The following is a 22,983-nucleotide window of genomic DNA, read 5'->3' as shown; positions in this document are numbered from 1 at the left end:
AAATAAAGCTATTCAATCATTAAGGTTAAAATTTTATTTCTATAAGATACCAAACTTTACTTAAGCTAGCAGTTGCAAGCTGTGACCACTCATCTCTATTAGGTGGCCGTGACGCCTTGGTTCAATCCACTGCGGCCTGCGGCTCTCTGATCCAATTCAATCTGCAGCCAACGAGTTTTGTCGTCGCCGCATAACGTGGTGTTCGTCGTGATTTCACCAATATGGCAAGTTCTTTAGTCTGTTTCTGCGTTTTTAATGCTTTCGAAACTCGAGCTCAGAGCCCTTGGGGCTGTACACGCAATTGCGCGAACTAGCTTTGTGTACTTAGTCTGTCCGACTTCTAAGGCGCACTTCGCGCTCGCAGGGCCTGTCAAAAAAGGGCTGTGCCTAGTGACTAGTTCATGCGGATGAAATTCAACCAGCGGAACAGCGCGCACTGCTGCCCTAGTTTTACGTCGCATATTTGTGTGTCTTCGTATCGTGATTCGCATGTCACTGGTCTTGTGTCGAAAAGCAGGCGGCCGTGGCTACAGTGCTACCGTAGGGCGGTTCTTCTGTTTCCTTGATGAGCCACGAACAAGAGTGCGTTTTAAAGATGACCGAAGAACGGTCTTCTTTCATTTAGGTCATATTCTTGATGAGGGGAGCTGCGGTCGGTTGTCGGCGCACAGCGCTTCGGTGATGACGCCTCGCGTTGTTTTCGGTTGCAGAGGCCCCTTATGCTGCACGGCCACGAGAGGGCCATCACGCAGATCAAGTACAACCGCGAGGGCGACCTGCTCTTCTCGTGCGCCAAGGACCACTCGCCGAACGTGTACTACTCTCTAAATGGCGAACGCTTGGGCAACTTCATCGGACACGCCGGTGCCGTCTGGTGCATCGACGTCAACTGTATCCTTATGCGAGTGCCACAAGCCAGCCCGGCTACCAACTCGGCCTAAAAGTTGCACAGAGCGCGAAATCGGTGCACTGGCTTGCAATTAAAACGACATCTTTGCCGCAGCTGATCGGTTGTAAAGGCAAATATTGCACGAAAGGAGAGCTACGTAGACCCGCGAGACAGTTTGAGCACGTTACGTAAAAACCGGTAATTGCTGTTTAAATGCGTTTTTTACTGCCTGCAACGCACTGCTTAGTGGACTGCACAGGTGTGAGCAGACTTGTCTAAAGCGCTCGAGCTGTGGTCGGCGGAGCAATAGATGCGAAACTCTAAACGGGCATTGATTTTCACAGATAATTATTGGGCCTAAGTGCTGCTGCATAGGTACACGAATGATAAAAGCACAGGCGCAGTGTCTGCAACAAAGCAGCTGTGGTAATACTTCACGTTATTTGTCCGGCAGCACACCCCTCCAGCGCCATGGACGAGTCTGCTCGCCTCTGTAAAGGCACATGAAAACAATTCCGCGAACTGAGCAGCCAAATAAAGGCTGTAGTATTCTGCAAAGAAACCTAGCCAAAGGAAACATGTGAACATACATATCACATTATATATATCTGACGATGTAATATCTTGAAACGCCGCTACGCAGCTGTGGCCATTTCACTCCTGTCAGCAATTACAGCAGTGAGCCAAAAGTGTTTCTTAGCCATAGAGGCACAAGGCAGTAATCTAAAATGTCAGGAGCAAGTTGTCAGACTGTGGCCATTTCACCTCAATGTGTGCAGCAACAAACCTCGCACAATCCTTGCCTATAGAGGTTCCTCTGTGGGTACGAATTCTCATGAATTCTCATAACCATATTGAGCACCAGCATGGGCACACTTAGGTAGCGGAGCTATTTTAATTCCTTTCTTTTTGGGATAGCCATTGTTTAGATAAAGTTTGATGAAATTGAACGAGTTTAGTTCAAGGCTGGCACATTGTGGTTGTGCATGTCACTCAGTATTTTTTTTAACAACCTGAAGCCATGGCTACATGGGTCACACGGTTGTGCTTGTCTCTGCGGAGTGTTTCCTCAGCTGCTTCCACCAGGGGACTCGACAAGGGTCATCTCCGGTGCTGGTGACAATACCTGCCGTGTCTGGGACTTGGAACGAGGTAAACGTCCCCAGTCCCACTGTTAATCTGCCCTGCCTTTTAGTTTTTTTGGAATGCTTTGTGAAGAGCCACCAGCAGTCCAAAATTTAACATATTTTACCCTCGGTGTGATGCTTTTTTCTGCCTGTCTATGCCTTTTCCCTGTCAACAAGAGTGCCAAGGCTAGAGCTCTAGCACAGCAATTTAGAGTGTAGTATGTACAGGCTTCATCAAAGTTTTTAACCACAGTCAAGTCATAATGACCAAAAACATTGTTTCTTTGCACCAGGCTGCAACAGCAGACAGTTTGTTTTCCTCCCGGTGATGAAAAACAGTGTATAAATAATTTTTAGAACATCCTGCTTGCGCTGACCTTGTAGCTTTCTTTGTTTGTTTTTCCTTTTTTTAAAAATTTTTGCTTGGCTTTTGCAGCTCTTGAGGAATGGCTGGAAGGTGGTGCTGCAGTGTCTGTTCTTGCGTTGTTTTTAATTCAGTAAAGTCAGGTTTAAGGCTGTCATCTTATGATTTGTTGGGTGAAGCAGTATGTTCAAACCAAAGCGCTTTTTTTTTCTTACAACTTCCCTGAGCAGCTATCTTCTTCTTGTGGTATGTAAACATTGGGTATTGTCTCCTGCCAGCTAAAGGTAAGTGCAATGTGATTATTGCGCCGGTGTGAGACAAGACTGTGTTGGTGCTGGGGTTTGTTGAACGTGGTCTGCTGTGTGTGGTCATTCTCTGCATAACTTGGTAGTTTTCGTATGTTAATGCGAAGTACTTAGTTGCATTGTGTGCAGACATAGCTGGATTATTATTATTAATGGTTTCGCATTAGAAAGGTCTGTGCAGGCTTCTAGAAATGGCGAATGCTTTGACACGGCGCAAACCCTGTGATGTCATCACAATCTGCCCACCGAATTGTGAGCACACTGCCCACTATGGCAGGTGGCAGTAAATTAATGATTGGTCACGAGAGTGTGCTCGGGAAGAGCAACCTGGATCTCTCAATCCTCACCAGTGGCTGTGTTTGAAACAGCCACCTGCCCGGGCACAGCGCTTAACCACTGCGCTTGGAGTGGTATGAGTGTAAAGTAGAGGATGACCTATTCTGCTTAAATGGGCAACAACCCATTAACACTATCACATCATACCCTTGAAGTGGAGCTACAGTAGAATCAGCAGCAACAGAAAATGCTAACGATCCACCGAAGATTAGTTTTTTTCTTGCTATTATTGACTAGGAAGCAAACAGCATTCACTTTTGTCTCGAAGCAGTGGCAGTGCTGACGTGGCCTCTTGTTTTTCATTCTCTGCAGGGGTGAACATAAACACAATCAACACGGCGACTGCGGTGAGGACGTGCATGTACTCGTTCAGCGGCCGCATGTTCATGTACAGCACAGACAAGGCCATGGGGCGCTTTTGCGAGATACACATTGTCGACACGGCTGACCGGCGACAGATGGGTGAGAGATAAAGTTTTCACTTGCTCTTCTTGGCCTGTTGTGCTGAGGCTGAGCTTGTCTGGTGTGTATGTGTATTTGAAGAGGGGCAGGACTCGGCAATGGTGATCCCTGTGAACCAGAGCAAAGTTACAAGCGCCCTTTGGTGGCACTACGATGATGGCATCCTGTCGGCGCACGAGGACGGCACCCTGGCCACGTGGGATGTCAAGTCGGGCATGCAGCTCAACCAGATCAAGGGCCATAACCTGACCATCAACGATCTGCAGTACTCCAAGGACCAGAGCTTCTTCATTACTGCATCCAAGGACACCACCTCCAAGGCAAGGGGCACTCTTTCTACTACTGGGCAGCAGTACGGGACTTTTGAACGCGTTTGTTGTTTTACCCTTTTCAAGGCAGTGGTGTGAGATTGTGCATGTCTCTGCTGTGTGCAGCTGTTTGATGCAGACACCCTGGAGCACCTCAAGACATACAAGACTGAGCGACCAGTCAACTCTGCTGCCATCTCCCCCATCAGGGAGCATGTGAGTCCTCTCACCGCTGTGCCACACATCCCAACCTTCATTGGAGTAGAGCAATAACCGCTCTGATGCATGCGGGATACACATCTTCACCCGTTGCCTTTTGCTCGTGCTAGCATATTGTGCACCACAATATGCTGAAACCTATCTCTCCCAACGTCATAGAGGGGTGTTGTGGTAATGAGCGAGTAGTGGATATAGAATCAGACTGTACTCAGCCATAACTGTAGAGGTGGTACACCAATCAGTGCACAGTAAGGCAATGAGACAGATGAACGAACAAAGGGAAGGAAAACAATCCATAGGCCTTCCCTGCCAGTCCAGCTGTCTGTGGCCTGATCTGGCACGAGTTACAGCAGTTTCTTGCATTCATTGTGAGGTGCTGACACAGTCTGGACGGGGCAGTTGGCCACTGGCACGGACGTAGTGAAAATGTGGTGTAAAGTTTTACGCAGCTATTTTTCAGGCTTTCTGTTTCCTTCCCACATGCTCACAGGTGGTGCTGGGTGGTGGTCAGGAGGCCATGGATGTGACAACATCGTCGGTGAAGGCTGGCAAGTTTGATGCCCGTTTCTTCCACCTCATCTTTGAGGAAGAGTTTGGCAAGGTCAAGGACCACTTCGGTCCTATCAACAGTGTTGCATTCCACCCTGATGGCAAGAGGTAACGTTGCTTTCTTTGAAGACGTGGGTAGCGATTGTGGTCTGGTGTGGATTGCAAAGGTTACAAGTGGCAGAAAGCAGGGTACATTGCTTGGATCCACATTGATGCCGTGTATCACGATATGAAAGCATAACCAAGTTTGCATGTAGGAAAGCGTCAAGTTTGTGGTGCAAGTTGAGAGCTGAACTTGAAATGTCATTGGAAAATTACATGCTCCACTTGCGCTATTTTGCACAGAGGCGAACAGCATTCAACGGATGTCAGCTTTCTTGCTACTGTGGGAAAATGGCCATGTTTTGTGGGTCTTCGTTGAAATTTTTTCTGTCATAGAAGTATGAGGTTTACAATTTAATGCAGTACATCAAGATGAAGCTAATTAAATACACTTCAGTAATGTGAGCTTTGTTAAAGTGTTTCATGTCTTGAAATTTGAATAAAACTTGCAAAGATATGCTTGTATTAAAAAGAAAAAGATATAGAATAAACTTTATTCTTATATACAAAATATCCACCTATCCAATAGCAAATACCTCTAAAAACAAAGTTCTAGATAGTACAGTTTTGCGTCTAGAAAATAATCTGTCCTATAGCTAGGGACGCGATTAGGAAAAACAGTTGGGCGAACATATTAAAACAGCGCTGAGCAACAAGGACGAAGAACGAAGGGAACACACACAAAGGCGCCGATCTGTTCCCTTCGTTCTTCATCCTTGTTGCTTAGCGCTGTTTTAATATTATGCAGCATTTCCAACTCGCCCAATCTGCCATTCTTCTACAGTTGGGCGAACCTTTCACACAGCATGTGGATGTCAATACCTTTTTCAAAATGGCGACTTGAGTCCAGCAAAACAGGCCCAAATACGGAACTGAGCGAGCCGCTGCCACTGATGTTTTGGGGCAGTTCCTCGGGTCATCTTCACCCTCTGAATTAAAGTTGGATGATGAGGCAGCATCCTCAGTCACTACTCCCTAGATTCTCAACAAAATTAATCGTAAAGGCAGCTGAATCATGAAATTTACCACATTTCAGAGTGCATGCCACGCTGGAACAGGCGAACATTCTTAACTTTAACGCTCTGCTGTTTTCACACATCAGTTCAAGAATTGCCACCACGCAGAATAGAAGACAACCTGAAGAGAAATTAAAGTACAGTTTTCTAGCTTCAAGGTAGATCATATAGCATGTTCAAGAACGGAGCGGAAGCGTTTGAAATTGGCATTCACATCTATCGTTGGCAAGCTAACAATGGTCAATGGGCATAGTATGGAAAGAGTTAAGAAATTTTACTGGTATATGTAAACATCAAAAAATAGCTAAACTCTTTTGTCTCTTTAATACAGTGAGATGGTGTAGTGATCACCTTTGTGGGTTGCAACGCAACGATATGATGGGGTTGTGTTTTCCGTTACAGCTACAGCAGTGGTGGTGAAGATGGTTACGTCCGAGTGCACTACTTCGATCCGTCTTACTTTGATTTCCAGGTGGAGGTGTAAGGTAAAATAAAATAAAAAGTGTGTGTCCAAATACCATGCTGTTTGTCTTGATGTGCCCTCTAGGTAACACTTTTCAACTCATAAAATAGGTCCCACACACCAGCAAGTTGCAATGTTACTGCTTACAGGGCATAGGTCACAATCAATTTTTAAGTGAGCGATCAATGTATGAAGTGATTTGTGAAAACATTCAGAGATAGTATTCTGTCTCACTGGTATAGACAACATGCTTAAATTTGGGGACTATGCTTTCATCTTTTGCTACCCACTGCCATGGTAGCTTCTGAAGTGCACCTTAATAAAGGCCCAAGTTTCAATGTGTTCTAAGATTCTTTGGCTCCAAGGAGCTCTCATTACTGTTAACCTTGGACAAATCTAAGCACCTCTGTCTGTAATTTGCAACTTTTCAGATTTTGTCTGCTTGGAGAAAATAGAACCATTTATGGAATGCTATGACTTGGGAACCAACACCTCGGAAATGAAGAGGATCTGTAATTGTCACTTGACACAAATAATTGGCCTGCTGTTCCCTTTGTGCGAGTGATAACTTAAGGCATGCAACAAGCTTTTTGAGTTAAATAGGTGCAGTCTGGTTCTTTGCTATACCTGAAATGATGTCTGCTGTACTGTTAGCTGTAGGAAAGAATTACAGAAGTTGCACCTAGACCGTGCTTTTCGGTTTGCTGCAACAAGTTTCCATTGGCTCGGGGCGACGCTGCAGCTCTTTTGAAACAGAACCGAATAAAGTACACTATTCGTTTTCGCTGGTCATATGCCCATTATCTGTGCGATATTTTTTGCTCTTTTTACGGCGGCGGTCAAGGCGACAGAATTCATAAAGGTGGTTCAGGAGCACACAGGCAGCAGTTGCGAGTTTAATACGGAAGTTAAAACGGCTTCCAAGCAATCTGACTGTCACTCGGCGAACGGCCTCGATGCGTTGCGCTGGTCCCGCCTTCAACTCGGCGCATCATCTCGCGGCCGTTATCACCATCGCCTCGGCCTGTTGTCGCGCGACGCTCCGTCGATAAGACGCTTAGGAGGCCGCACAGACAAGCACGGTGGTCGTCTTCAGACGCGTGCTGCTGTTAACATGCGAGTCCCCGGCTGCCGAGTCATCCTGCGTCGCGGCCCGCGCTCGCTGTTCCAGCTTGCGCCGCTGCAGCTACGTCGTGCCAGCAGTGACCAGGTAAGCAACACATCTCTGGCGTACATACCTACGGTGTTGCGGTACAGCAGAACTCGACCGATGACCCGCGGGGTGCTCGCGAACGCAGCCTCGACCTTGGCTCTCGGCACGAGCGCCGCGAAACCAGTGCGCGCGGTTAACCAGCGCGTAAACTCCCCGGATGGCGCCAAACTAGCGAGTTGAGACAATGTTTGAGGCAGCAGGAGCGTGAGAACATTCCGCTGCGTCTGCGCGTTACATGGCTAGGTGGCAAGGTCTTGAACGAGGGAGCGTGGTTGCGGACGCTTGGGCAGAGGGCAGAGGCGCGCCAGACTGCGTTTCGAAGAGCGCGCCCTGAATGCACTGCCACGCGAACATTCGTCCGAAAGCTGAACGTTGCTATTCCGAAGCGCGCTGGTGACAGCGCGTGTGTGCTGCATGTGCCCTCATCTTAGGGGGAAATGCGCAGAATTATCTGGTATGACCTGCCGCGGTGGCTCATTGCATGGTTAGCCCGTTCGGCTACTGAGCCGGAGTTCCCGGTTTCAAACCTGGCCGCTGCAGCCGCGTTTCGATGGAGGCGAAACGCAATTCCTGAGCCGTCCACTACGGCACCCAGGATGTCGAAAATTTGCGGAGACCTCCACCGCGGAATCTCTTCTTTCATTTCTTTTTTCACTCCCTCCTTTATCCCTTCCCTCAGGGCGCAGTTCGGGTGTCCACCGAGATGCGAGAGTTACTGCGCCATTTTCTTTCCCCAAAAACCAGTTTTCAATTTTCATATCTGACGTGACCTATAGCTGCATGAAATAGTGGCCCAAAGCTAAATGTAGGTCGTGGCCTATTGTTTGTTGTTTTGGATATAGTTTTTTTTTTCTGTTCTTCCATTTTCTGTTCTGAGGTTATGTGCATGCATATACTAAAAAAAAAAAAAACTTGTGAGCAATTAAGAGTGTGAGATGTAACTACTGTGCACTAATATAAGCCACCCCTGATTAATAGAGATTTGGCACATACAACATTTTGGATGGTAGAATCATGAGCGAGGCAGCCATAAAAGGAAGTTTGGTGCTCTAAAAAACTGCTTTTTTTTAGACGTGTGCTAGGTCTGTGCTTGAAGTCGTAGTGTTTCTTACCTTCTCGGGAGCCCTCAAAAAGGTCAATGCAAGCACATTTCATGGTGGGGGTCAAGAAAAAATCAAGTGGATTTTTGTGTATTCCAACAGGCATAAAAGCGACTTAAGCACTTACTTTTAACAATGTAAGCAACACATAAAAGCACGCATTGGAGAAAAGACTCTACTCTACATTTCCCCCGTGCATAAGAAGTGCCATGGTTTGCTTCTCCCAGCACACAGCCAGAAGTTTGAAATGCAGCTAAAGATATTTCGGTGATGATGTGGGCCTAAACAATCATATATTGTACAAAATTAGAGACAGCACCAGGGCTGAGGAGGATGTAGCACTTCAATCTGTAGGTATAATAGATCTTGTAGTGACCACACTTATTGTACAACGCACAGCAGTCCCTCCAACGGACAGCATTGTACGACTTCCACGTGAAGCATGGAGGCAAGATGGTTCCGTTTGCGGGCTATGCCATGCCCGTGCAGTACAGCAGCCTAGGTCTCGGTGCTTCACACCTGCACACACGGCGCCATGCCAGCCTCTTCGACGTCTCACACATGCTCCAGAGCAAGGTGCACGGCCCAGACAGGGTGCGTTTCGTCGAGTCCCTCGTGGTCTCCGACATTGAAGGTGCCCACCTTTTCTTTTCTATGTTGTTTTTTTTAAGTGGCGCAGATTTCTTTTACAGCAATGGTGATGCTATAACTTTTCCTTCTGCCAAATGGCATGGCGGTAGTTGGTCATTGAAGATAAAGAAAAGGAGGACATCACCAACATAAGGGGTAGGGAAATGTCGTTTACAGTGCAGTTAAGGCCATCGAAGGCAAAACCATTATGCAAAACAATAGGCTATGTCAAAAGGCACAGCTGGGAATTTTTGTTTTGCCTTGTAATTGGCCTTTTGTTATTATCATTTCACATTGTGAACATAATACATGGTTTGAAACGGCCCTATAACCAAGGTTCCTTCCGTTTCAGACAGCAGCATATTTTTATTTTTGAGCAAACTTGCAAGTTTTGTGATTGGATACACTGTATTCGACAAGCGAATCATTACTATATGTGCCACCTTTGTGCAGAATATCAAATGTCAGCTTGAATAAATGAGCAGATTAGCCAGGGTGAGTACATCTCACGGAATTGCTGATAGATAAAGGAAAATTTTTGTGACTGGCAACTTCATTGACTTTACAGGCTTGGCAGACGATTCGGGCACGCTGACAGTGTACACCAATGAGAAAGGTGGCATCATTGATGACCTCATAGTGAACAAGACACGGGATTTCCTTTACGTTGTTTCCAATGCTGGCTGCAGAGACAAGGACCTGGCCCATGTCAAGGTACATGCTCTTGCCCTTGGTGTGGGAGATGGTAAGATGGTAGCACCAACCTTTAAAGGGACAACTCTGCCCAATTTTTGTTTTCGGTAGATTTGATGACTCTTATTGACTTTGTTGATGCTGGTGCTGCGGGAGGCCTGTTTATCGCTGAGAAAATTCAACTTAAAAACTTTCCTGCCTCACGATTCAAACTTGTGTTGTCAAGATTGAAAAGGACTTCATGGTCACTGTTTTGACGTTATAATGGTGGTGCGGCCTAGTCTTGGGGATCCAGGCACAAAAAACTGTTTTGACACACCGCAGTTTGCTTGTGAAATCAGTTGGTACGTAATGACAATGCCTGCTTTTCATTCATTTCTTGACCCTTCCTCTCATAAAAGCTTCGTGTTCAGAGAAAGTAGTGTTTTTGTCATTATGATGTGATAACTGATGAATAGAGCCCAACTTCAATTTCTCCCCAACATCCCTATTCATTGCATCACTCCAACTGACTCTCTTCCACTGTGCTGCTTAGTCACACACTTGTATCTATAGCCCTGTCTAAAAGCAACTTGCTTAATCTTCTTTTAATGAATTTTTTATAAGGCACTACCTCTGTGCATGTCTAACATACAAATGGTATGATTGCTGTCTTTAGGGATTGAATTCCTAGGAGTGTCTCTAGGGATTGAGTGACATATGACTTTCAAGCCGTTTCGACCACTAGTTTTGCAGAAAAAAGGGTACACAGTAGTACCAATGACTTTGTATTAATACCCAAAATGAGGCACATATCCATGTCACAGTCTTTTGGACGCATACAGTGACTTGCATTAGAACTGAAAATTGCTTCAAGGATTATGAGGCATGATGACCGGTAGAAAAGGCTCAAAAGCGCAAGAATTTTTCGATTTTTTTTTGCTCACCAAGATGGGTCTCATTGAACTGCAAGCCCTCGCTTGTAAAAATGCACAGAGCTTCAAGGAGGCCTAACTGTGAAAGATAAAAATGCACTGAATTGTTTGTGTGATAGTTTGGCAGTATTCAGCGTGCAAAAATATGGTATATATATATAGGTGCCCCATTTGCCGGCACTTGAAGCACGTAAGGCACATATGTCCCGCTGCCCTACAAAGGGTTAAATATGTTGTAAAAGAAAGGTATTTGGAGGTCCTGTTGCAATTCACTCGAAAACAGATATGTAATGTTGTATGGGCCACACATTCATTACCACGCGCATGCATTTTTTAATGTAATGTGCAGTGGTGAAAGTAGTGCAGCTGTCTTTCATCAGGGGCCCTTATAAACTGCAGCTCATTCATCATATTGAGAAGCTGTATATGGCAACAAAAAACCGCTTGCTTATCCTGCTGCAGAAAAGTTTAATTTCGTTTCTATGTTGCAAAAACAATGTGGAAATAAAATTGGCAGGAGCTTATCCACTTATGACTGCCTTGCAGTCGACTGATTGTGGCATTCTCTAGATGGAACATGTCAAAAGTAATGGCTATAGGTTCAAGTCTACTGGTATTTCATTGTTTTGGCTTTATATGACTAAATTTTGTTCGGACCCATGGCCGGAAGCTGGTGTTGGGTCCAAAAACGAGATATATCTAGGCAATGACGCCCCACTTGTGTGAAATGAAAATACGTTAATACAAAGAGGGCCAAAATACAACACAGGAAAAAAGTATGCGCATCATATAGTACAGACAAGTCAGTAAAATTAAATCAAACCAATACAGGACAAGAAATACAAAAGTGGAAAAAGAGCCGCATTGGTCAAGCGAAGTTCATTAAGTATCCCTTCGGTGAATTAAAACTGATTTATCTCTGGTGGCAAATTATTCTTATGTCTTAGTTGCTGCAGATTGTATCAATCGTTTGCCATGAACATTATTATTCCATGGGAGATTTAAGTTGCTGTATATGTGGTTTCTAGTGAGCCGAGAAGAATTTAGTAAATTGCATACCATTGAATGTTGTGCCTGCACTTCGAAATTGCTCGGATATTAAAACAGCTAAAAGCATTGCATAAATCAGCTTCACTGTCTCTTAAATCTTTCATTTTTTTTCAAATCTATTAATTATATGCCTTTAAAACCTGTGTAAAAGCCAGTGTAAAATCTTTGATATCTATAATGTGATCTAGAAAATTCCGTCATTTATGACTTGCTAACCACTTAGCCGCAGCTTCAGACAAGCAGCTTGCTAAATGAAAAAGGGTGCTGCTACATGTACTTCTGCAATAAGAAGTTTATGGAAGGCAATATTAGTGAAAAAATTTGATTTCATTGCTGTCTTCCTATCCATTTTGGGGCAGATACATGCAGCCTAATTATGACTGTGCAAATTACACAATGCAACATTAAATCTCAAGCAATATATCTTGGATGCAAAGAAATTCATAAACTTTTGAGTTGAGCTGAAGAGTTAAGGTTGTTGTAATAAACTTTTGACGGAGACTGTACTTAGTTAGAAAAAGCCAACTTTGTAGCATATTGCTGCTAACATCTTAAGGTGCACTTAGCTGTACTGAAGATGCATTCCGTGAGGTGCAGTGATCACAAAGCATCTTTTACACCTGATTTACCCCCTGTACCCTGTTTGCACACTTACACCATCAGCACCCTGTTTACACCTTATTTTGCATCCTGTTTTACACCCTGTACACCATCTCGTAACAACCTTGCAAAAATGTGAACATTGAAAGCATTGGCATTCAACATACTTGTGCATGTAGTATTGCTGCGCTTACCTGCTGTATGGCTGAACAGGGTCCCAGTGATGTCAGTACGAGCTGAAGGAAATGATAAGTGCTACTGTTATTCGGAGCAGCCTGCAGAAATGAATCCCTCATCTCTGCCCTGTCAGCAGTGCTACGGCCACGATAGCTGGGCCACTTGTCTCAGTGGCACTGGTCATTGCTTGCGTTTTTTTCTGTGCAAGATACTAGGTCACCTGGGAGCTTGAGGAAGGAACTCGTGCAAACAGTGCTGAAGCTTCGTGGCTCAGCACAGTCATGAAGTTTATTTTGATTACTAATCTGTCCATATTAGTAGTTATGAGCATTGATTATTACAGAATCCATATAAAGGGGCAAAAACTATTATCTCGCCAACAACTCTGTCAAGCTAGAAAAATATGTCTGCAGTTCTTCAACAGTAATGAGAAAAAACTGTATTCAAGCTTTTTAGCTTTTGGTGCGAGAATTTAACGCATACGTAACGCCAAGCCAAGAGGATCAAAGGCAAGTGCATGCAATTGTTTCACATGCGTTGTCCTCATCTGGTCTTGTTTTTGTGTCTTCTTTTTATACTGGGGCTGCAACTTGACACCTTGCGTGACGGTTGTCCTCAGCCGAAAAAAAAATTAAGATTGCACTTCACAGTAGGGATGCTGATTGTACCATGCAGACCAAGCTGGCAGCTTTCCAGTCTTCAGGAGGCCAGGCCACCCTGGAGCTCATGGACTCCTGGTCTCTGCTGGCCATCCAGGGTGCGCCTAACCCCCCTTTGCTCAAATCCAGAGTGATCTTCTCTTCGTTCCTGGTTATCAGGAATGAATGCATGATAGCAGAAAGAGGCACGTCTCAAAGAATGCTCTGTGCTTCGCAGACGCCTTGTTGGCATCAACAAGGAAAGGAAGTTTTGGCGCACTATACATGCACCTGCGCACATTTCTTTTGATTTCCAGGAGGACATGAAACAGATATTGTAGATCTGAAGCACAACTAATGCAGAACAAAAGTATTGTGATGGCGATACTGATGATGATATGTTGTCAGTAGGGGTTGGACTGTTCGGTTTAAACTGAAATAAAAAGAGATAAAAGTACACCAAATTCAATTTTCACAATTCTGTTTTAACTGAAAAAATTGGTATCCTTGACATGCACGCAAAAGTTAGCTGAGATACCATGACAGAGGGCACATAGACTCATGTGGTCACACTTGCAAACATGTTTTTATGATTGTGGAATACACTGCCAGTGTACATTGTGGAACAGAGTGATATATATGTGAATTCAAACATTCTGGATGCTTACTTCTATGACTGTACCATGGCTGTATATATAGATTCTGTATTCAGTGTTTGAAAATGTTTTCTTGAGCTTCGAATTTCTTCATCACCCTCTCTGTAAGGACCTTCATAAGAGGGTTGACTGTTGAATGAATGAATGTCGTGGCATCTGACTGTACACTGCACACATCATCCATCCTGCAGGGCCTGCAGCAGCTGAACTGCTGCAGCCGCTTGTCGACTGCACTCTAGCATCCCTGCACTTCATGCGAGGGGCCACAGTGACCCTGGGCGGCATTTCGGGCTGCCGGATCACTCGCTGCGGATATACGGGCGAGGATGGCTTTGAGGTACACCAGATGGTGGCAGCCACGGCTGCTGTTTTTATCTAAGCTCGTTCTTGATTTTAATTTGCCATTTTGTGCATTCATTTGGCTTTTGTGCTATGTTCTGGCCTTTAAATCGTAACGCACACCACGCACTATGGCTGTGCCACAGGGCTTCATGCCTAAGCTCTGCAATATAAAAAATTTCTTTAAAAATTCTTTTAAAAACTGTATTCTGAGGCTGTGTTGCACGTCTGATAAATCTTTTGTTTTTATGCTTTCAGGTATAAAAGTATGCAACATTTGCGCTATGTCGTGTCGAGTATTGAACTTGGTGAGAGCTGTGCTGCATGTGCATGCTGTGTAGCTTTCTGTGGCTTCATGTGGCGTTTGCAAACACCTCTGCCAGAAACACAGCCTTATTGCCCTCACAGCTTCCATTGTGTTTTCTCTCACCCATTCCCTGCTAGGAGAGCCAAGCGTGCTTGCGCTGTGCCTTCCACTCCCAGCTTTTCCTCACTCGTGGACGGTTGACACCCACATCTCGAGGGGTGTCGCATATAGCAGCTCTTGCTGTGGTAGCCGCATTGCGTTAGAACAGCCTCTTTCTCTTCTTCACATAAGCCCAGATGGCATAGTTGAGCATACACTGTGATGCTTTTGTACCTGTGTAGCTAGTGCACCTGTTGGTTATTTTCATACAGTAACTGAAAACTGATAGGCTTGTGGTAAATCAAGGCTCTTCCTTTTTACGTACTTCTTGATGCCTTTAAAGGGACACTGAGGAGCACCCTATCAAATTTTTTTTGTTAGCAATATCTGATAGTTCCGCATTTCATGGCTTTGTTGACGCTTGTCCGGGAGCGAAAGATGCAATTATTTCAAAGAAATTTGGATTCGAAGTTGAAAAATTTTTTCCCGCCTCTCCGATTCAAACTCGAGAACTCTTATGACAACATGGAGAACTCTTATGACGACACAGAACGGAGTGACGTGAAACGTGGCATAAACGGAGACTCCGTGATTTCTGGCTGCTAGCGGTGCGGTCTAGCAACTGCCGAAATGAAAGCTACCGCCGCCGCACGTTAAAGGCATCTATCGGGTGTCGCCACTGTTACTTCGTTTACATTTGCACCGGCGCCTTGCCAGCGTTACGATGGATCCCGTTCCCGAACCCGACGACGTAGTTCTCGCAAAAACTCTGGCCTGCATTTCAGCGACCTCAGCCCCACAGAGCGTGCGATGCTTTTGAGGGAGCACGGTTAGGTTAGGCGCCGGCGGGTGGTTTCCCCCTTCCTCAGAGAGCAGCCGTTGCAAACTAAATATCATAACCCCAGTGCGGGGGAGTCGCAAGGGGCCAGGACAAGGTCGGCGCCTTGCGCCCATCGGAGGCTGGCCGGGGCTTTGGGGCGAATGGATTGTGATTCCTTGAACGGCGCGGTTGCACGGCGCAGCAGGCGGCGTCGAGGTCTCCCACGGTTACAAGGGCCAAGTTATTTATATATTTTTTTGCCACAAAAAACAAATGGGTGCTGGAGGGCGGTCGCGTTTAAAGTCGGCGGCTTGAAACCAAAGCCGGCGCACGACGCTTCAACGGCTTCCGCTAGATCCAACGGGTCCACTGGATCTGGCTCTCTCGCCAACTTGCATGTACCTTCAGATATGTACTGTGAATGGATTAAAATAGCCGAGCTCGAAAAGAACAGTTCCGCCCAACTGCCGCAGCTATTGAATATAACGCGCACCTCGCCGCGGAGCCAAATCAGTCTGGCCGGGCCGGCGGCGGCTGGCGCACTCGACGCGAAATAGGTACATGCTCCAATCTTCCCGCCAGTGCGGTAAGAGTGCACCGAAGCTGCCGAACGCGTCGACGGTCAAGCGCAGTTTGAGTATAGAGGGTCTCGCTTTGACCGATGTGACCGCCGTGCAGCACGCGCGCCTCGCCGCAGCACAAACGCGCCTTAACAGAGCCTGCACTTAACCGCTAACCAACGTATTCAGCGGCGGCATCCATGGGAGCCACTGAAACCCCCCGCCGACTCACTGAATAAAAGAAAAGAAGTCCGGTGCCCACTCACTGAATAAAAGAAGTCCGGTGCCTAGATTCGGAATCGAACCAGGGCCTTCGGCGTTTGAGGCGGAAACGCTACCGTTCCGCCACGACGGCTCAAGTTACAGCTGTCAGTAAAGGCGCATCTAGTGAATGCGCTCTTCTGATGCAGAAATCTCCGCGCTTTCGCTAGGTATATCCTGGCCTAACAGAGCTAGGCCATCAGCAATTTTTCTGAACTGCCTTGTACCTTCTCTCCCGTCCCTAGTAAACGATTTCCGTTAAGTAGTTTGAAGTTGACTGGCACATCCGGGAATGTTTCGCCGGGCAAGCGTGCGAATACACAAGTGCTGTCTTGTACGATCACCGACCATCGTGCCATCATAGCTTTTCATCGACCGTGGCGATCATCTGACAAGCCTTAACAGGCTCCTTCAAAAGTTAACTAGCACTTGAAGCGGCACTTGGAGTTCCTCTGTTGTTCGGCGCTTGTAAATCGAAGCGCGTCAACAACAAAACCACGGGGCACGCAAAGCTCATAGATGCGAAGCGCCATAAAAAGTCGAAACTCTCCTGGCCGCCTGTGGCGCCGCCAAGCATCCGTTTTCTTTGCTTCCAACATTCAGGTTGTCTTTTGCCTGCCTTCCTTGTATGATAAAAGTGTGCTATTGCTTTTAAAACAAAACTTACTTAAATATTGATATGCGCAACCTACCTTTGTCAGCCTCAGAGATTCGCGCCACCAAGTAGGATGGAAAATTCCTCCAAGGTGGCGTCTCTTGTCCTATGGCATCACCACGCTTGTACTTGCGAGATTGGCCTGTGGTGGCGATACCTGTATTTTGGTTCTTGCTATTTTCTACCTTACAAGAGCTTTGTTTTCAGTAAGAGCGGCGTTTTTGTGATCAGGAGCTGGTATTCTATCGATACGAGCCAACTTCAATTTCTCCTCAGTGTCCCTTTAAGCTCTGTGTAGATGGGCTTAGGCACAAACTAGGCAAAAACTTATGCCGTGGTAGAACTGATCTGAATAGATTGTTTCTGTACTTGTAGTTTTCTAAAGTTGATTGTGACAGTAGAACAGGTTCAATTGTGACAGTTTGAACAGGTTCATTGCGACAGGTTGAACAGGTTCATATTTGACAGCTTGAACAGGTTCATATTTGACAGCTTGGACAGGTTCTTTTAATGGCATCCCTGGCTATGAGTTCACGACAGGTGATGTCTTGTGCTGCAGTTGTCGGTGCCAAGCACCGACGTCACCTCACTGGCCGAAGAGCTGCTGTCGAGATCGAGTGGACGGCTGCAGCTGGCGGGGCTTGGCGCTCGCGATTCCCTCCGCATTGAGGCGGGCCTCTGCCTCTATGGTCAGGACATCGACGAGGAGACCACCCCCGTTGAGGCAGGCCTCGCCTTTACCATTGGTGAGCATTAAGGGACATGTTGGTGCTGCACTCTGCTTTGTGCATGGCAGAAAAACCTTGTAAGCCGGCAGTCCCCTGCTGTGACTGTGGTGCACTCATGCTTATTTTTGGGAATTATCTCTTTCTTAGGGAATTTCAGGAGTAAAATTTAGCAGAAAGGTTATATTCATTGAATTGCATAGAATTTTAAGAACCAATTTTTTTTTTAAGATTGCTGCAAGGAAAAAGGGTAGTAAATAAAGATTTTGCAGCCTGCTTAAAGGAATTATCAGTTACAGGAAGTGATCCTGTGAGAGGTCCTGGAGGAAATCTAGAGACAAAGACGTACCAGACACAGAATAATTGTAGCCATCAGTGTGATTTGTTTGTGGCCACCATTGCAACTTGTTTAATCGTTATATGCAGAAGAACAGTGCAAGAGATGTTGCATCAATTAATTTTTATCTGCCATTCCCATGCTGGGTGGCTACTATGCAACACTGGTCTTTAAATATGGAAATCCTTAACGTAATTCATTTGCTGACCTTGCATAAACACATTTCTGCCTGGCCTGCCTCATCGTAGTCATTTATGGCACCACAGCCTTCACTGCAGTCTTCACAGCACTGCAAACAGTTTGTGAAATATAGTGTAGGTGCCATGCTTGCATGTGTGTGGGAAACATGTCGAGCTGTTGTACTAGTGAACTGGCTAGTTATATGCATTTGATGCGGTAGGCACACCATTACCATAAATTCACTAGGCCAAACACGACGGCTTGTGCAGGCAAGCGCAGGCGGCAGCTGGCAGACTTTCCTGGGGCGCCTGTAATCCTGGACCAGTTGAAGCAGAAGCCCAGTAGACGGCGTGTGGGCCTTATGGCCACAACCGCAGGACCACCCGCGCGCTGTAAGTGCCTAGCTCTAGGCTGAGCCTGTACTCGGTCTGTGCAACACGTTTCCTTGGCCTCAGTTCTTTGACCAATGTCACTGTGTTTGTGTTGTTGTGTTACACTTAGAGCACGGCACCAGTCACACCAAGGACGACTCCATCTAATTTTTGTTCTTAGTAAAAATCATTCTGTGGCCGTCTTGGTTATGTTGATGTTTATCTGAAAGCAGAATACGCATTTATTATTGTCGAGAAAATTGTGTTTGAAAATTTTGCTGCCACTCAGCTCAAACTCATGGCGTCAACATCGAAAACAGCTTGGTGATCACTGTTAGGAAGTGAATAGTGGTGTAGCCTAGAAAAATGTTTGCTAGTGAAAACGTTTGCTAGCACAACAGTTTGCTAGTGAAAACGGCCGGTGGTGACGACGCCTGCATGTCGTTCTTTGGCCTTTTCATAACTTATACAAGCTCAGTTTTCAGTGAAAATAGCGTCTTTGTCATAAGAACATGGTTATGTATCGATACAGGCCAACTTTAGTTTTTCCTCGGTGTCCCATTAAACTCAGTGTGACGAACTTTAATTGAATCCCTGGATTTGGTGGCAATTCATGTTGTGCTGGACAGGATGCAATTCTAGAGGGTAGCCGTTTGTTGCAAGGAATGTGTACAGTAGATAGTCTGCTGTTAGAGGAATGACCACGTGGCCCTTTTCCAGGGTCTGTGCTGAAGGGAAAAACCTGTAAACCTGGTCTAGAGTGTGAGCAAAGCGTTCCCTTTCATCTTTGGCTGCACCAGGTCAGGGGTGGTGGTTGCCACCTCGAAAATTCACCAGGTCACAGTGAAAATTGCTGAGCTTCTCAGGCCCTGAAGAGAGACGTTTCCTGATAATGTTGCACATAAAGGCCCCTTTGCTGCTAAACAAGTGTGTGATCCTGCCGTTCCATTTTGTTTATTTGTTATTTCATTTATTTTGTAAGATTTAATTTGCACCCCCCCCCCCCCCCCCCCCCCCACACACACACACACATTTTCTTTCTCGCACCACCCCACTATGAATTTCCTGGTGCTGCCTCTGCTTTCCATATTGCAGTCAGCTGTACCCTCTCTTGCAAAAGTTCCCAGGACACCATGCCGTTGCTGGTGTCCAGGGCGAGTGCTCAGCAATCGTGGGAAATTATTCGTTGTGATCTTAGACTGGCGATAGTCAGCAGTCACTGCATCTCTGCTGCGTAGGAGCTTTTGCTACGCTCGTAGTTTAGATTGGGATGGCCACTCTTCTTTGGAAGGCAATAGTTTTTGCCTACTGAAACCCCCTCGTTGTTGTAGCTAGTTAAAGAAGCACTTACATGTGTCTAACAGTCGCTTGCAGAACAGTTGAATCATGTGCTGCAACATCCTGTTCTCTTACCTGATGCCAATTTGAACTCTACTCATGCCTCGATTAGACTGGCAGGTTCATTGTTAGTTCTGGTATTGGAGGAGAATCTTGGATACCTGCTTCTTCCTCGGTGTACTGTACAGCGTTCTCTCGAATTGGTGTCCTTTGCAGCATGTCTGAGCTGATGATTAGTCAGCTTTTCTATTATGGCTAGGGTAGCAGGAGCCAGAGTTTATTAATGTTTAGCATATTTAATGTGTTTTTAATCAGAATGTTGTGCTCCTCCTCTGTGCAGGACCCTTCCTGTAAGGGCCATTTTCATTTCATTGCTGTGCCATTGAGTGGCGCCCTCTATGTGCAGAGGTGAGAACGACGCAAGCACAAGTGAACGCTGCTGCACACAGAGGAAGCTACAAATCCATAGTGTGGCAAGCAATGCCACTCCAGTGTGCTTCTTATTTCTTCATGTTGTTATGCTGACACCGCTGAACTGGGAAGCAGCCTCAACTATAGCGAGCTGTCGCTGCCAAACAAACGCTTACTGTGCGATTGTTGCCCACATGCAGGTGGTGCTGTGGTTTACGACTCAACAGGCTCGCAGAAACTGGGCCAGGTGACTAGTGGTATTCCCTCACCGAGCTTGGGCTCAAACATCGCCATGGCATACGTGCCACGTGAGCACAGTGCTGCCGGCACCAACGTGCAACTTGAGGTGCGTGGTCGCCGCATCGAAGCCACTGTGACACGCATGCCATTTGTGCCCAGCCATTACTACACGGGATAAATAAAGTTGTGAAATTTAACGGCTACTCGAATAAGGTACCATTTGGCTGAAGAAAGAAGACACTTCACAGGCTTAAAGGAATAGCATTTTTTAAGGTGATCGCGATAAAGGCCCCCATCACCCAAAATCCGGCATCGGCGTTATGAGCGAAAAATAGGGTGGCTTAAGTGTCCCCTCCATTTTTGCTTTTCTGTAGCGAAAGCTACATTGGCCACGAACTTGCGATTTCGCTGTGGCACTCCTGAGGAAGAGGCACAGGGTCGTTGCCTAGCAATGGCTGCAGCTGGCGGACGCCGCACCATCTGGCATGACGTCACACCGCGCCACCCTTTCCCTTACACGCTTAACCGCCAACCAACGTATTCAGTGGCGCCATCTATGGGAGCCACTGAAACCCCCGCACACTTACTGAATAAAAAAAAAACCTGTGTCGAGGCTGGGAATCGAACCAGGGAATCGAACCAGCCATTCAAGGCAGAGATGCTACCACTCCGCCATGATGGCTCAGGGTTTCATCATGAATAAAGGCGCATCTAGTGAATGCACTGGTTTCATATATTAACTCTTCCGATCCAGAAGCCGTCGCGGTTTCGATACATATATCCTGGCCTAACAGAGCTAGGCCAACAGAAGTTGTCTAGAAAGAGTAAGACATTAGTACACATGGATTACCATGCAGGATTTCCGAAAGCCGGTAAATAATTTTTATTTTTTTCTTCTCATGTTTCAGTTGCAACACCCAAACAATGGTTGTGATGTACAAAACAGATTGAGGTCATGTGAGGCATACAAAAACTGCAGTATACTGCTCGTCTATTAGTTGTCATCCTAGCTCCAGGGTCAGGCTTACGTAAGAGTTGAAATGCTTTAAAGTGACAAAGCAGCGATTGTACTGCAGCTTCTGTACACTTCATGTGACCTCAAATCTTCTAGTACATCACAGCTACTTTTTGGGTGCTGAAACTGACACATTAGAAAAAAAATTAATTCTTTACCAGCTGTAGATATATTACACGTGGCGATTCATGTTTGCCGATGGCTTGCCTATCATTTCAAAGCAAGAACATGCAAGTAAACTAGGTGACCTTGATCCTTTAACCTAGCTGGATTAAAAAGCTCTAAGGCAATAGATTTTTGCAATAAGGCTGAGAAAAATGCACAAGTTCAGAAGCATCGACTGGTGGGCAAGTTGATTCATGACTTTTTTTAAACAAAGCACACGAAACAGCACATAGGATGGAAGAAACTGACCTGGCACCATGTCGTCTGTTTCTTTTGCCCTGTGTGCTGTTTCGCGCACTTTGTTTCAAGAAATGCATGAGCTCAGCTAGCTGGTTGGTTTCTCTGTTACAGAAAATTAGTTACTCACACATGAAGAATGGTTTTGCCCAAAACGAAACAGACTCCCTTCGTGCTCATTGCGGTACAGCGATGTGTGTGCAGCTTGAGTTGTGTGCTTAGACTTAGTCAGGAGCAAAATTCCACATTTTCTTTAAAAACAGGTAACGCTCGAATAAAGTAAACTTGACCATGCAACAAAAAATAGGCATAGCCATTGCTAGGTCCAACAACGAGGTCTTATTCTGAAAGACCTCACGCTCAGACTCGACTCTTCAGTCTTTCTAAAAATTCTTTAATACTGCTAAACATTTTCTTACAGACTTGAGAACAACACTACTAGTACATGAACATTGCAAAGAGACATTCGAAAAATGCATGGCCAGCATGTGATATGTAATATCAAATGTTTAAGATGCAAAAACGTCACTCACTGCTAGATGCAAAGTTTTTTTACAAGCTAATTCATTGCCAGAAAGTTCATGTAAGTGAAATTTTCTCGTAACAAAACAGGTACCAACATGAAAACAGCATTTCATCTGAACATGAAGAAATTGGGAGGGTGTGTTCGGATGTGCCAATGACTCTTAACACCACTTCAGAAACCTGCAAAATGGACACCGTTTCAGATCTGACTTCAATCAACCTTGCAACCTCTGGTAATTAGCCCCGGAAATTTCTCAGCCAGCCAGCCAATGCTTGCGTTTACACCACTCGTAACAAACTGACCTTGAGGAGCAGTTTGATAATGCCTCAAAAAATGTGGAAACAACAAATTCATTACAAATTCAAAACTCCAAAATTTGGGCAGTTAATTTCTGCAAATTTTGGAGCACCACATCGCGCTGCCCTCCTTAAACCACTTATTTTTTGCACAGTATACAGAAAAGTAGTTTATTCGTGATGTCCCAAGACCAGTTTAACATTGGAGCCAAGGTAAATGTTACCAAACTCCTCATAATGCATGCGAGTAACGTGGCATTTCACGGCTTGCCCCTCTTGGTGACCACAGT

The 22,983-nt window shown here is 45.7% G+C and overlaps 2 protein-coding genes across 3 annotated transcripts; both read left to right on the top strand.

Moving 5' to 3' along the window:
- Positions 1 to 78: 78 nt before the first annotated feature.
- On the top strand, positions 79 to 6,192 carry eIF3i (eukaryotic translation initiation factor 3 subunit i). Its single transcript, XM_077640710.1, has 8 exons — positions 79 to 224; positions 711 to 891; positions 1,976 to 2,041; positions 3,334 to 3,483; positions 3,565 to 3,803; positions 3,918 to 4,007; positions 4,501 to 4,667; positions 6,080 to 6,192. The coding sequence occupies exons 1-8, from the start codon at positions 222 to 224 to the stop codon at positions 6,159 to 6,161; spliced, it is 978 nt and encodes a 325-aa protein (XP_077496836.1). The 5' UTR covers positions 79 to 221; the 3' UTR covers positions 6,162 to 6,192.
- Positions 6,193 to 7,165: 973 nt separating this feature from the next.
- Positions 7,166 to 20,663, top strand: LOC144107608 (aminomethyltransferase, mitochondrial). 2 transcript variants are annotated; one of them, XM_077640708.1, is made up of 8 exons: positions 7,166 to 7,350; positions 8,856 to 9,087; positions 9,652 to 9,797; positions 13,193 to 13,274; positions 14,003 to 14,148; positions 17,412 to 17,598; positions 18,364 to 18,486; positions 20,415 to 20,663. In XM_077640708.1, the coding sequence occupies exons 1-8, from the start codon at positions 7,255 to 7,257 to the stop codon at positions 20,630 to 20,632; spliced, it is 1,230 nt and encodes a 409-aa protein (XP_077496834.1). In that variant the 5' UTR covers positions 7,166 to 7,254; the 3' UTR covers positions 20,633 to 20,663. The 2 variants fall into 2 exon arrangements, with proteins under 2 accessions (XP_077496834.1, XP_077496833.1); XM_077640707.1 differs by having other exon boundaries at positions 7,169 to 7,350; positions 8,853 to 9,087.
- The last annotated feature ends 2,320 nt before the right edge of the window (positions 20,664 to 22,983 follow it).

Source organism: Amblyomma americanum, chromosome 10 (genome assembly GCF_052857255.1).
Source record: "Amblyomma americanum isolate KBUSLIRL-KWMA chromosome 10, ASM5285725v1, whole genome shotgun sequence".
Classification (NCBI taxonomy): domain Eukaryota; kingdom Metazoa; phylum Arthropoda; class Arachnida; order Ixodida; family Ixodidae; genus Amblyomma; species Amblyomma americanum.
This window is presented reverse-complemented; position numbering and strand designations above follow the sequence as displayed.

Excerpts from the sequence above, each read along its gene's own strand:
- LOC144107608 (XM_077640707.1), top strand. The coding sequence starts at position 7,255 with ATGCGAGTCCCCGGCTGCCGAGTCATCCTGCGTCGCGGCCCGCGCTCG. Across the intron at positions 9,798-13,192 it reads AGGACCTGGCCCATGTCAAG|ACCAAGCTGGCAGCTTTCCA; the intron begins GTACATGCTCTT and ends TGTACCATGCAG. Across the intron at positions 13,275-14,002 it reads GTCTCTGCTGGCCATCCAGG|GGCCTGCAGCAGCTGAACTG; the intron begins GTGCGCCTAACC and ends TCCATCCTGCAG.
- eIF3i (XM_077640710.1), top strand. Across the intron at positions 892-1,975 it reads CTGGTGCATCGACGTCAACT|GGGACTCGACAAGGGTCATC; the intron begins GTATCCTTATGC and ends TGCTTCCACCAG. Across the intron at positions 4,668-6,079 it reads TTCCACCCTGATGGCAAGAG|CTACAGCAGTGGTGGTGAAG; the intron begins GTAACGTTGCTT and ends TTTCCGTTACAG.